This window comes from Mustela nigripes, chromosome 6, assembly GCF_022355385.1.
Source record: "Mustela nigripes isolate SB6536 chromosome 6, MUSNIG.SB6536, whole genome shotgun sequence".
NCBI lineage: Eukaryota > Metazoa > Chordata > Mammalia > Carnivora > Mustelidae > Mustela > Mustela nigripes.
Window position 1 is genome coordinate 139,407,576 of NC_081562.1, and position 15,149 is coordinate 139,422,724.

The 15,149-nt window shown below is 33.7% G+C and overlaps 1 protein-coding gene across 1 annotated transcript in view; it reads left to right on the forward strand.

Moving 5' to 3' along the window:
• The first annotated feature begins 711 nt into the window (after positions 1–711).
• CCDC7 (coiled-coil domain containing 7) overlaps positions 712–15,149 on the forward strand; it is a 213,362-nt gene continuing 198,924 nt past the window's right edge. The window contains exons 1-3 of the mRNA XM_059404564.1: positions 712–990; positions 2,149–2,241; positions 7,060–7,143. Coding sequence (XP_059260547.1) covers positions 712–990; positions 2,149–2,241; positions 7,060–7,143 — 456 coding nt within the window. The remainder of the gene's footprint in view (positions 991–2,148; positions 2,242–7,059; positions 7,144–15,149) is intronic.

Consider the following 15,149-nt stretch of genomic DNA (forward strand, 5'->3'; position numbering starts at 1 on the left):
TAGTGAAATAAGTCAAGCAGAGAGAGTCAATTATCATATGGTTTCACTTATTTGTGGAGCATAACAAATAGCATGGAGGACAAGGAGAGTTAGGAGAAGGGAGTTGGGGGAAATTGGAAGGGGAGGTGAACCATGAGAGATTATGGACTCTGAAAAACAATCTGAGGGGTTTGAAGCAGTGAGGGGTGGGAGGTTGGGGGAACCAGGTGGTGGGTATTAGAGAGGCACGGATTGCATGGAGCACTGGGTGTGGTGCAAAAGCAATGAATACTGTTATGCTGAAAATAAATAAATAAATAAATTTTTAAAAAATTAAAAAAAAAGAAATAATGATAAAGGGCATTTATTCCCTCAAAAAATGGGGAAAGATAAGAACAAAATTTTAAACTTTTCTAAAGAAATTCTTTCATTCCTGCTACTGTCTCTTTCTGTTCAGTCCCATCCTAAATGCCCATATCTAAATCAGCCTTCAACCATCTATAAAGATTTCTTAATTTTTTTTTGTTTGCTTATTTTTAAATTTTTGTTGGTAATTGTTGTTAGGAATGTTATTCTTCATTTTATAATTCTGTAGAGCTGATTTTGTGACTCACCATCTTCATGGCAATTGATAATCCTGCCATAATTTTAAATCTGAAATCTTAATGTTTTATCCTCAGGAAAGAATACAATTTTTTCATCTATCATTTGGAAGTGAAGTAAAATAACGAAATGAAGCCAGCGCAACATCTGTTAGCCTCTAGTAAGAAATGGGCAAATGTTCCAGAATTCACCTACCAAAAAGGACTATTTAATTTACCATTGTCACCTAAACCGAAGGAAAAACGTAGTGCAAAATTTGTACGTGATAAACTTGAACCAATGGTCTTAGGATCTCCACCAACAGGGGAATCCATTGTAAGGTATGCTTTGCCCATTCCATCAAATAAAACAAAGGAGTTAATAGCAGAAGATGAACTGATCAGGAAAATTACCAAACATCTGAAGATGGTAAGACACTTGTTGGTCCCTGTGTTTGGGGTTCCCATGACTACTAGTGCCAGGCTTAGTGATTTGTTAGGAAGGTGCACTAAACTCAAAATATAGCCCTACTGATGGCTAAGATATATTATGGTGAAAGGATACAAAGAAAAATTAGCAAAAGGAAAAGGCTTATGGTGTGAAGTCTGGAGGAAACTAGGTCCAAGGTTCCTCTTCCTTTAAAGTCACACAGGATGTGCCCAATTCCTCCAACAACAAAATCATTTGACATATATGAAATGTCTACTGGAGAAGTTCATTAGAGACTCAGTGTTCAGAGTTTTACTGGGGTTGCTCGTGTAGATACTTTGCCTAGCACGTACAAAAATTCCAGACTCCCTGAAGGAAAGCAGATGTTTAGCATGAACCATATTGTTTGTGCAAAAAAGTTAGGAACATTGAGCCACTGTTATCAGAGATGATGGGAGCACTGCTAAAATCCAAGTGCTGAGACTCCAGTCCAGTGCCAGCCTTGCAGGCAGATCTTTCTAATGATAGACATTTCTGAGTCTCATCCAGCTATGCTAACTCTTCTCAGCACTTCAGAATATTTAACTCTTAGTATTGGGGAAAAAAATTTCCTTTTCTCTGAGTTCTTCTTTGCACAATGATCCAGAATTGAATTGTGAATTAACCAAATACCAAATGAGAACAATGAGGAGCAGTACAAATATAAAAAGAATATAGCTTGTCAAATTTCCAAAATATAAATTTCCTCAAAGTTTGAGGCATTAGCTCAGAGAATTTCCTTTAAAAGGTTATTGCTCTCTGGTTTCCATTTCTGTTTTGCCCAGTTCTCTTCAAAGAAGGAAGTTGAGTCAGTCAGATTTTGAGGAATACTTTGGTGATAAGTGGAGTCGATGCTTCACCTATTCATAGTCTCTTACTTGCCTGTCACCATAGAAACAGAAGTTGTAGGGACTCTCTCCATTCCTAGGGAGTAGAGTTGAGGACCGTTTCTCATAATTTCTTTATGGTAATATGAGATGGGGTGTGAGATGAAAAATGGGACTGGCAGAAATAAGTCTTACTTCTAAGAAAGTCCTGACATATTTGATTAAATGTCTTTTTACATTTAATATAATTTTAAACTATAAAAATACTTAACTTGTTTTGATTCACTCACAGATTGTTTCTACTTTGGAGGAAACCTATGGATTTGACATTCAAAATAGAGAAAAATTAGTTGTGAAGCCTGAAAATGAAGAATCAACTTTTTCGGTTAGTATATGTAATCCTAATGTAGAGACATTAACAGCTGATATCAAAGCTGTTATCATTAAAGCTGATATTAGCTTTCTTATGAAGGGTTAAGATTTTCTTTTGGATTCCATTTATGTTCTCAGAATGAATTCCCCATCCATGAAAATGATTCAGTTAGGGAACTTGAAAGTAGAGTACTTATTTTTCTATTCTCTGCCACCACTTACCTTAAATTAAGACATATCTATATTTTAAACCCACTTTTATTGTTAATGCCTATTCTATTTAATTTTTAAACATTTGGTTACTTGTTGGTTTGAGATGTATATTTTTTACTGTGTTAGGAAAGTATCCTATTTCTATTTTGCTAAAAAAAACTAAGAAGTTAATTGAGTTTTAGCAAATCTCTGGTATATATTGAAGTTATGTAACTATTAAGGTGATTAAGTATGTGGATCTCCTATAGTCTATTGAGGAGATGAATGTTTTTACACATTTCATAATATTCAACTATTTTAATAATTACTTTTCTTAGTAATATTTCTTGAATAATATTCACCTGTATTTTAATACTTAATTACCTTTCTTAGTTAGGGGTTGAGTTTGGCTCCATGTCATAGATTGTTGTGTCTTTCAATTCATGAACATGGTATGTCTCTCCATTTATTTAGATCTTGTTTGATTTCTTTTATGACCACTTTATAATTTTCATCATATAGATCCTATACATGGTTTGATATATTTATGGATTTGTATTTCGTGTTTTTGGAATTATTTTTTTTAAAGATTTTATTTATTTATTTTACAGACAGAGATCACAAGTAGGCAGAGAGGCAGGCAGAGAGAGAGGGGGGAAGCAGGCTCCCGGTTGAGCAGAGAGCCTGATGCGGGGCTCCATCTTAGGACCCTGAGATGATGATCCGAGCCAAAGGCAGAGGCTTAACACATTGAGCCACCCAGGCGCCCCACTTTTTGGAATGATTTTTAATGGCATTGTTTTTAATTTTAGTTTCCACATATTTATTACTAGTATATAGAAAAATGATTGATTTTTTAAAATTTTTAAAATTTTTTTATTTTTAAATTAGAGTGTAAAATTTTACATTTTTAAAAAATTTATTTTTTATAAACATATATTTTTATCCCCAGGGGTACAGGTCTGTGAATCACCAGGAAATGATTGATTTTTATATGTTGATTTGGTGTCTTGCAATCTTGTTGAAAGTACTTTTTTGTTCTAGTTTTTTATAGATTTCTTGGAATTTTTTACATAGATAATTATATCGTCCTCAAATAGAGTCAGTTTTACTTCTTCTGTCCAGTCTGAATGATTTTTATTTCCTTTTCTTGTGCTGACTTTGGCTTCCAGTATTATATTTAATAATAGTGATGAGAGCAGATATATCTTTGACCCATAATGACTACTACTTCCAGATAGGAATGGGAGTTCAGTTCCCTACTTGGTTTCACCAGCACAACTCTGATGGGGGAATTGGAGGGCCAGTTTTCACTGCCACATTATTTTTCAGCTATACTGACAGAATGGGTAGTGTTGCAGTTTTTTTTCTTGGTGTTTGGCTCAAGTAGGATAGGTATTGTCAAAAAATTTTTGGATTATGCTAACCACCCCTTTTCATGGTCCTTTGGCTTTTCTTTCTTTCTTTCTTTCTTTTTTTTTTTTTCCAAAAGATTTTATTTATTTATTTGAGAGAGAGAGAGAGCATGAGTAGGGCAGAGGGAGAGAGAGAGAGGCAGACTCCCTGCTGAATAGGGAGGCTGATGTGGGGCTCAGTCCTGGAACCCTGGGATTATGACTTGAGCTGGAGGTAGATGCTTAACTGAAAGAGCCACTACATTGGGGTATAGGTGCCCCTCCATATGAATGAAGTGTCAATGAACATTTGTGTGCAAATCTTTGTGAGGACATATGTGTTTATTCATTTTGGATAATTGCTTTGGAATAAGAGTAATGAGTTTTAAGTGTATGTTTAATTTTATGAGGAATTGCCAAATTATTTCCCAACACGGCAAAACCATTTTATGTTCCTACCACCTCCCTAGGAGAGTTCCAGTGGCTATGCATCCTTACCAAAATTGGTATTGTCAGACTTCTTAACTCTGACCATTCCTAGGGAATGTAGGCCTCTTTTTCTGTCACATTTTTGGCAAAATTCAGATGGGGAAGAGTTTAACAGAAGAAAAATGGTTGGGTTGAGTGATTTATTTTAGGAGCATTTCTCATTCCTGTATATCTGCTAGCCTAAATGGTTGTCAAGGTCTCATATGGTTTTTCTTCATCCTCTAAATTCTGTTTGTCAGTGGTAGGCCTGCTTTTTGACTTGGCACACTTTGCATATACTAGACCAAGTGCTCTTCTGTCTCCACCATGCTCCCTTTAGATATGGATATGGCTTTTGTTCTTTGCTAATCTGTAAAGTGTTCTTCTGTGGAATTCAGTTTGTCTGATTTTTATCCTATCCTCTACTTTTCAGTATCCTCAAGGAAAGGGATGATAATTATATAATTTTATGTATTTTTCCTTTCTGGATGTTTAATTTTTCTTTTTCTTTTTTTTTTTTTTAATAGAGAGCAAGAGGGCACAGCAAGGGGAGGAGCAAAGAGAGAGGGAGGAGAGACCCCACACTGAGCAGAGGGGGTGAATCCTAGGACTCCAGGACCATGACCCAAGCTGAAGGCAGAGGTTTAACTGACTGAGCCACTCAGGTGCCCCATTCTTTCTGGATGTTAACACCAAAATAAACACTATCATACCTTTTCACATTATAATTGTAAAAGGCATTTCAGCTTCCCTTTGAAGATCTTTTTTAGGGGCACCTGGGTGGCTTAGTCGTTAATATCTGCCTTCAGCTCAGGTCATGGCCCTAGGGTCTTGGGATTGGGCCTCTCGTTGGGCTCCCTGCTCTGTAGGAAGCATGCTTCTCCCTCTCCCACACCCCTGCTTGTGTTTCCTCTCTTGGTGTGTCTCTGTCAAATAAATAAATAAAATATTTTTTTAAAAAAAGATCTTTTTAGAAGTCCTTCTCAATAATTTTTTTGGTCTCATTGGCCTGATTGGGACACATGGCTACTCTTACTGTTAAAGGAGGCTGGAAAATTTATTATTATTATTATTATTATTATTATTTATAGATTTTATTTATTTATTTGAGAGAGAGAGAGATTGAATATGAGTGTTGTAGGGCAGGCAGAGAGGAAGAAGCAGAAGGAGAGGGAGAAGCTCCCCTTTGAGCAGGGGGCCCAACACAGGGCTTGATTCCAGGACCCTGGGATCATGACCTGAGCTGAAGGCAGACACTTAACTAACCAAGCCACCCAGATGCTCCTTACTATTATTACTAGCTATGCATATTGGCATCCTCAGTAAAATTAAGGTCCTGTTAGTAGGCAAAGAATAATAATTTGGGAAATAATTCTATGTGGCCTATTATATATGTATGATATATATGATATGGTCTAATATTATGTAATGGTCTATTATAATGACCATTATCATACTATTATAGTAGTACAAGTGATACTATTATAAGACTATTATATACTTGTCTCACAACACTGTTGTCATAAATTTTGATGATTTTGATATCCACATAGATGACCTTTGCAAATAATCCAGCGTCTAAGTTTGTTGAATTTCTTTGCTCCAGTGATCTTGTCTTCTATCATCTGTCAGCAACTAACAAGGTGATATCTTCTGTTCTTTGTAAATAACCAATAACTTTTCCATAATTTAAGTTTAATCATCTTAATCTTTTGTCACTACCTTTTATCTTTCCCACTTAATATTCTGGCTCCAAAATTCTTTGATTTCATTTGGAACTATAATCCATTGGTTTTACTGCCTTTTATTGTCCCAAATCCTCCTCGTGGTCTTACCTAGCTTAAATTCCATGTTCCATTATTATTATTGCTTCCATGCATTTCTTCCCCTGCTGTGCTGTATTGATTTTATTTTGTTAAATTGCAACCATGATCAAATCAATCACCATCTTTTCTATATTTGTGGCATCTGAATATGAGTAGAAGAAAATCCCTAAGTATGCTTATAGTCTCATTTTACATTTATTTTTAGGAAACCTAGTTCATTCATTTTCTCAGTCTCCTGAATGACTAATTCAGTTTTTCCTCTTCTCCTATATGGGTGTAAGTCTTTATCATGACAAAAAAAGTGTATCTGCCTGTGAGTATGTTTTAAAATGTGATGATGAATGAACATATTCCTTATGGAGAACATTATATGAGAATCCTAACTGTATATAAACATCTGAGATTTGTCTATCATAGGTTGTTTCTGATTTACAAATCACTGCTCTACTAGAAAAGATTCAGTCATTGTGATATTTTCATCTGTCACTATTTTTTCCTCAAAGTGTTCATATGCCAATTGAATGAGGGTAAAAGACTACAGCTCTTGGCAAGTATACTTATATTCAGAAGTCATAATGAACATTCATTTTCTAACAAGGAAATATATTTCTAAGGTATATACAGAGTGGCTTCCTTTTTTTGGGTACTCATAAATTTCAGGAGCCTAAATCTGGGATGATTGATTCTCTGCAGCAGTGCAGGGGAGAATAAGAGGCATAGCTGGATGTACGTCATTCAGAGGCCACTCCCCAGAACGTACTGTCTTCCACTTTCTGGGAGAATTTGGTAGTAGAACATTTGGAGTATGATTTCTTGTGTTATATGTTTGAAGGGACATAAATTATAGGCAAAAAATATTTTCCCAAATAATTAAGATATACTATAATATAGATGGGGATGCATATGGATTCTGAAATAAAAAGAATTTTGTTTTGTTATTCTTTTCAAAAGGTTGGGGATGATCTGAATTCATTCTTGGTATGTTGTTCACAATTTGCAGCTCAGTTGGAAGCAGCAGCTAAGGAAGAACGTAATGTATGTATTCTGTGTAAAATGTCAAGTGTAAGATATTTAATATTTTAATGATTTTAGTTATTAGTAATGTTGATAACATTTTGTATTAATTTTATATTAATTTACTAAAATCATTGTTATTAATAATAATTTCAGCAATACAATATTTAAAGCTATGTTGGTTGTTTGAACTTGAATGTGATAATCATTTAACCGTATTAGTCTAGATACCATGCCTTAAGGAGTTATAAAAGACATTAGAAAGTCTTATTTATTTTTTTATTCTTAACGTAGGCATTTAGGTCTTTAAGTACATCATTTAGTCATTAGTATTTTCATATTTACAAATGAAAATATAGTATTAATATTTATATTTTAGTGTTTTTAAGCATTTTTTATTTAAATCCAATTTAGTTAACATATAGTGTATTATTACTTTCAGGGGTAGAATTTAGTGATTCATCAGTTGCATACAATACCCAGTGCTTATTACATCAGGTGTCCTTCTTAATGCCCATCACCCAGGGTCCCCATCCCCCTACTCACCACCCCTCCAGCAACCTTAAGCTTGTTTCCTATAGTTAAGAGTCTGTTAGGGTTTATCTTCCTCTGTTTCTATATTATTTTTCCTTCCCTTCTCTTGTGTTCATCTATTTTGTTTCTTAAATTCTGTGTATGAATGAAATCATATGGTATTTGTCTTTCTCTAACTTATTTTGCTTAGCTTATGCTAAGCTTCCAGTTCCATCCAAATAAGGTAATATATATTACAAAAGTAATATGTCATAATTAATGAAAATTTAAAAAAAATGCATAAAGAAGAAAACAAAAATTAACATAATCCTATTTCCCCAAGATAATGAACTATTGTTAACATATTTTTATTTCCCTTCCTGATTTTCCAAAGTTATAAAGATTTAGAAAAAAATGAGATAATACTGTACATATTATTTGGTAATACACTTTTATTACTTTTTTATTTTTGCAAAATAGCATTTATTGTGTCTTATCTGATTGTAAACATTACTATTATTTTTTAAAGACTTATTTATTTTGAGAGAGAGAATGCATGAGCGGGAGGTGGGAAAGAGAGACAGGGAGAGAGAATCTTAAGCAGACTACCCACTGAGCACAGAGCCGGAAATGGGGGCTGGATCTCAAAACCCTGGGATCATGACCTGAGTCGAAACCAAGAACTGACTGAGTCACCCAGGTGCCCTTGATTGTAAACATATTATTGTGGAACATTTAAAATTGAGGAAAGTGAATAGGAAAAAAAGTTTCCTGCGATCTCAAATCTAGTATATATGCACCATTAACATTTTAGAACACGTTTTCTAGTGTGCTCTGAGTGTGTATATACACACACATACATATATTACATACACATAGACACACACATATAAATGCACACACTTGCTGTGTATGTCTGTATGCATACATTTATATGTACATTGATATATGTATTTTCTAATTTTTTATTATGGCAAAATACACATACTGTACAACTTACTATATTGACTATTTTTAAGTGTACAGTTCAGTGGTATTAAACACATTAATATTGTACAATGATCATGTCTATCAGTCTCAGAACTCTTTTCATCTTGCAAAACTGAAACTGTATGCATTAAACAGTAACTCCTTATGACCCCTTACCAGAGCCCCTGGTAACCACTGTTCTACTCTGTGTTACTATGAGTTTGGTGGGCTTCTTCTCTTTATTTCTCTCTTTTTTTCTCTCTCTTTCTCTTTCTTCCCTTCTCCCCCCCCCCTTCTCTCTTCCCCCCTCCCTTCCTTCCTTCCTTTCTAGATCCACAGGTAAGAGAGATCATGCAATATTTATATTTTTGTGTCTGGCCTATTTCACTTAAGGTTTTCCAGATTCACCCATGTTGTCACAAACGACAGGACCTCCTTCTTTTTATAACTGAATAATATTTCTCTCTCTGTGTGTGTGTGTGTGTGTGTGTGTGTGTGTGTATTACAATTTCTTTATCTAGTCATCCATCCATGGATACTTAGATTGTTTCCATGTCTTGGTGATTGTGAATAAAGCTACAGTGAACATGGGAGTGCAGGTATTTCTTTGAGACACTAATTTTGTTTTCTTTAGATATATGTCTGGAAGTGGGATCACTAGATCATATGGTAGTTCTGTTTTTAAATAATTGAAGAGTCTTCATACTGTTTTCTGTAGCTGCTGTACCAGTTTCCCTTCCTACCAATGGTGCACACGATTCCCTTTTCTCCAAATCTTTGTCAACGGTTGTTTTCTCTTTTTGATAATAGCCATTCTAACAGGTGTGAGGTAGTATTTCATTGTGATTTTGATTTGCATTTCCCTGATGATGTTGATGTACCTTTTCATGTTCCTGTTGGTCATTTTGTATGTCTTCCTTGGAAAAAAATGTATTTTGCCCATTAAAAATTTTTTTTTCCACTCTTGAGTTGTATTAGTTCCGTATATTTTTTGGATGTTAATCCCTTATGAAGTATATGCTTTGCCAGTATTTTCTTTCTTTCCATAGAATGCCCTTTTCATGTTGTTGATTGTTTCCTTGACTATGCAGTAACTTTTTAGTTTGATGTAGTCCCACTTAACTTATTTTTGCTTTTGTTAAACTTTGCTTTTGATGTCATGTCCATGAAACCATTGTCAAATCCAAAGTCCCGAAGTTTTTATTCTGTCCTCTTCTAGGCGTGTAATAGGTTTAGATCTTATATGTAGGTCATGGGTTTACTCTGAGTTAATTTTGTAACGGTGTAAGTGGTGTAAGGGTCCAATTTTATCTTATTTTTTTGCATGTTTGTATCCAGTTTCCCCAGTGGTATTTGTTGAGAAGATTCTACTTTCCCCATTATCTCGGTACTCTTATCAAAAATTATTTTGCCATATGCAAAGGTTTATTTCTGATCTTTCAGTTTTGTTCTATTGTTTCTTTATATTTAAAATTTTTAATTTTTTATTGAAGTGTAATTGACACAATGTTACATTTGTTTCAGATTATTTTTTATTTTAATTTTTGAAAATCGAGATGTAATTGGACTGTGATATAATAAACTATATCAGTTTTAGGTGTAGGTATGTATATATCTTTATGCCAGTAAAGTGCTTTCTTTATTACTGTTGCTTTGTAGTATATTTTGAAATCAGGATATTTGAAGCCTCCAGCTTTTTCTTTTTCAAGATGATTTTGGTATTCAGGATGTCTTGAAATTCCATGTGTATTTTAGTATGTTTTTTTCTATTCCTGAAAAATAGTCCATTGGCATTTCTACAGGAATTATATTGAATCTGTAGATCACTTTGGATAGTATGAACTTTTTAACAATATTAAGTCTTGGGGTGCCTGGGTGGCTCAGTGGGTTAAAACCTCTGCCTTCGGCTCAGGTCTTGATCCCAGGGTCCTGGGATCGAGCCCCACATCAGGCTCTCTGCTCTGTGGAGAGCCTGCTTCATCCTCTCTCTTCCTGCCTCTCTGCCTACTTGTGATCTCTCTGTCAAATAAATAAAATCTTTAAAAAAACAAAAAACAATATTAAGTCTTTGAATCCATGAGCATGGATGTTCTTTCCATTTATTTGGATCTTTGATTTCTTTTAGCAGTGTTTTCTAGCTTTCTGTGTATATATCTTTCACCTCCTTGGTTAGGTTTATTCCTAAATATTTTTAGATTTTTGATGTTATAGTAAATGAGATTGCTTTCTTAATTTTCATTTTTGGATTGGACACTGTTAATATATAGAAATATAACTGATTTTTGATTTTGTGTCCTGCAATTTTGCTGAATTTATTAGTTCTAACACTGTGTGAGTATGTGTCGGTGTGTGTATGTGTGTATTGTGTGTAATCTTTAGGGTTTCCTATATATGAGATCATGTCATTTGCAGACAGGGACAGGTTTTTTTTTTCCCGTTTTGTATGACTTTATTATTTTTTTCTTTTTAAATTTCTCTGAACTTCCAGTACTATGTTGAATAGTGCTGGTGAGATGGGCAGATTTGCCTTGTTCTTGATACTAGAGAAAAATCTACCAATCTTTTCCCAGTGAGTATGCTCTTTGCTGTGGCCTGTTTTTATATGGATTTTTATTTTGAGTTAGTTTTCTTCTATTCTTAGTTTATTGAGTTTTTTAAAATCATGAAGGAGTGTTGATTTTTACAAAAGCTTTTCCTCCATCTGTTGAGATAATCCTGTGGTTCTTGCTCTTCATTTTGCTTATGTGGTGTATTATATTGTTTCATGTTACTACAAATAGTGAGCCAGGCTTGTGTTCCAGACATAAATCCTTTTTGGTTTTACTGTGTGATCCTTTTAATGTGTGTGTGTGTGTGTTTTTAATATGAAGTAGACTTCACGCCCAGCATGGAGTCCAACACCAGGCTTGAACTCACGATCATTAATACCGAGACTGAGCTGAATGTGTAACCGACTGAGCCACCCAGGTGTCCCTTAATGTGCTTTTGAATTCTTTTTGCTAGTATTTTTGTATCGTTTTTTCCATTTTCTATTAATTATTCCTTAATTTATATTTATGTAAATAAATATAAATTTATTAATTATAAATTATAAAATTTAAATTATATTATTTATGCATAATATAGAATATAGAATGTTTATATATTATATTATTAAAAAGAAAAATATAAAAAATAATAAAATCACTTACTTGTATTAATCAGGAATATTGGTCTGTAGTTTTCTTGTGCCTTTTTTGTTTTGATATCATGATAATGCTGGCCTTATGGAGTTGGTTTTGGAATTTTCACCTTTGTGATTCTTTGGAAGAGTTTGAGAAGTGTGTTAATTCTTTTTTTCTTTCTTTCTTTCTTTTTTCTTTTTTTAAAAGATTTTATCTATTTACTTGACAGAAAGAGCAAGAGAGAGAGCATGAGAGGGGAGAGGGTCAGAGGGAGAAGCAGACTCCCTGCTGAGCAGGGAACCCGATGTGGGACTTGATTCCAGGATCATGACCTGAGCTGAAGGCAGTCACTAACTGAGCCACCCAGGTGCCCTGTTAATTCTTTTTTAAGTGATAAAATTCTCCAGTGAAGTTCTGGGCTTTTCTTTTGTTGGTAGGTTTTTGATTACTGCCTCAATCTCCTTACTAGTTACAGGTCTGTTCAGATTTTTTATTTTTTTGTGGTTTGGCCTTGGTAGATTGTATGTTTCTAGGAATTTATCCATTTCTTCTAGGTTATCCAGTAGTCTTTTATGATCCTTTGTCTTTGATTGGAGTGGACATCATTGTAATATCCCTTCATTTCTTTTTCTTTTTTTTTTTTTTTTAAGATTTTGTTTATTTATTTGACAGAGAGAGAGAGTGATAGGGAATACAAGCAGGGACAGTGGGAGAGGGAGAAGCAGACTGCCCGCTGAGCAGGGAGCCTAATGCAGGGCTCCATCCTAGGACCCTGGAATTATGACCTGAGCTGAAGATAGATACTTAATGACTGAGCCACTCAGGGACCCCTCTCTTTCATTTCTAATTTTAGTTATTGAATATTCTCTTTTTCATACTTCATATAGCCAAATGTTTTTCTTTATCTTTTCAGAAACTACTCTTGGTATCATTGATTTCTATCCTCTATTTCATTTATCTCTGCTCTAGTATTTATCTCCTTTCTTTTGCAAACTCTGGGTTAAAAATTTTGTGTTGTCCTTCCTTTTGGTGAAAGGTTAGATTGTTGGTTTGTGATTTTTAAATGTAAACATTTATGACCATAAACATTTTGTACTGATTTTGCTCACTAGCATTGTTTTGGTATTTTGTTTTTTTTTTTTTCATTAACCTTCAGGTATTTTCTAAATTCTATTATAATTTCTTCTTTGACCTATGGATTATTGAAGAGCATGTTGTTTAATTTTCACATATTTATAGATTTTTTTTGTTTTATTCCTGCTATTGATTTCTAATTTTACACCATTGTGTTTGAAAAGATGCTTAGTGTGATTTCAATCTTAAATTTGTTAAAACTTGTTTTGTGTCCTAACACGTAGTCTACTTTGGAGAATTTTCTATGTATGCCTGAGAAGAACATGTATTTTGCTGTTGTTGGGTGGGGTATTTGTATATGTTTGTTATGTCTGTCTATTTTACAGTATTGTTTAGTCCTTTATTTCTAATTGATATTCTCATTGTTCTTATTATAACTGAAATTGGGGATATTGAAATATCCTACTATTACTGTGTTGCCGTTTCTCCCTTTTAGTTCTTTAGTGTTTGCTTCATATATTTGGGGGCTTTAATGTTAGATGCATGTATATTTATAATTGTTATATCTTCCTAGTGAATTGACCCTTTTATCATTACATAGTATTCTTTTTCTTTTTTTGATAGTTTTCTCTTAATCTCTATTTTGTCCAGAATGGCCACCCTGGCTTTCCTTTCCCTTTGGAATGTCTTCTTCTGTACTTTTACTTTGAGCCTCTTTGAGTCCTAAGATTTAAAGAGAGCTTGTTATAGGCAGTGTATAGTTGGATATTTTTATTATATTTAAGAAAAATAATGAATTCAGTCTGTGTCTTTTTGTTGGTGTGTTTAATCCATTTACATTTATTGTAATTACTGGTAGGAAGGGCTTACTATTGGCATTTTGTTAATGTTTTCTGTTTTGAAGTTTTTGTTTCTTTTTCTTTTTGGTATCTTTTGTGGTTTTTTGTTTGTTTTGTTTTATTTTGTTTTTGTTTTTGTTTTTTAAAATGACATATTTTGATTCCCTTCTCATTTCCCTTTGTGTATATTCTATAGATATTCCCTTTGTGGTTATCATTGCAATTATATAAAACTTATTAACATTATAGCAATCTATTTTAAACTGATAACTTCAGTTGCCTATAAAAACTGACTATTGGGGCACCTGGGTGGCTCAGTCGTTAAGTGTCTGCCTTTGGCTCAGGTAATGATACTAGGGTCCTGGGATCAAGCCCCATATCAGGCTCCCAGCTTGGTGGGGAGCTGCCTTCTCCCTTTTCTGCTCTCCCTCTTTTTGCTCTCTGTATGTCAAATAAATAAATAAATAAAATCTTTGGGGGAAAAAACTCTACTTACATCCTTTCCTCTTCTATTTTATGTTACTTGTGACGTAAATTACCTCTTTTTACATCGCATGGACATTAATTTAAATTTATAGTTAGTTTTCATCTTACAGAATTTCTGTGCCAGATTTATAAGTGATTTGTTCACCTATTTATAATACTATAGGATATTTTTATATATTTATCTTTACCAGGGAATTTTATATTTTCATATGGTTTTGTGTTGATGTTTATTGTTTTTTCTCTTTAACTTTTTGGACTTTTAGGACTCCCTTCAGGATTTCTTGTAAGGAGGATCTAGTAGTGATGAATTCCATTCAGATTTTTGGAAAATCTTCATTTATCCTTCATATTTGAAGGGCAGTTTTGCCAGATACAGTGTTTGGCAGTTTTTCTTTCAGTGCATTGACTATATCATCCTGTTTCTTTGTAGCCCATAATCTTAATGGATAGAAATCTGCTGATGATCTGATGAGAACTTTCTTTTATGTAATGAGTTGTATTTCTCTTGTTGTTGACAAGATTCTCTGTGACTTTTGCCAGTTTGATCTCAGGGTAGTACCTTCAGATATTTTCCTAGTTAGAGTTCTTCAAGTTATTTGAATTTGTATGTCTGTTTTTCTCCTCAGATTTGGGAAATTTTCAGTCATTATTTCTTTAAGTAAATTCCACACCCCTTGGTTTTTTCTTCCTTCTTCAATTCCCTTAATACATATTTTATTTTGTCCCACGGTATCCCATATGTCCTTTAGGATCGCTTCTTCTTCTTTTTTTTTTTCTTTTCTACCTTGATTATTTTGAAAGTCTTTATATCTTCTGGTTTGCTGATCCTTTCTTTTACCTGGTCAAGTTTATTCTTGAGTTCCTGTAATGGATTTTTTTTTTTTCAATTCAGTTATCATATTCTTTAGTTCCAGAATTTCTGTGTGGTTTTTCTTCATAGTTTTATTTTTTTTTCTCAATATTTTCATGCTCATGTACTATT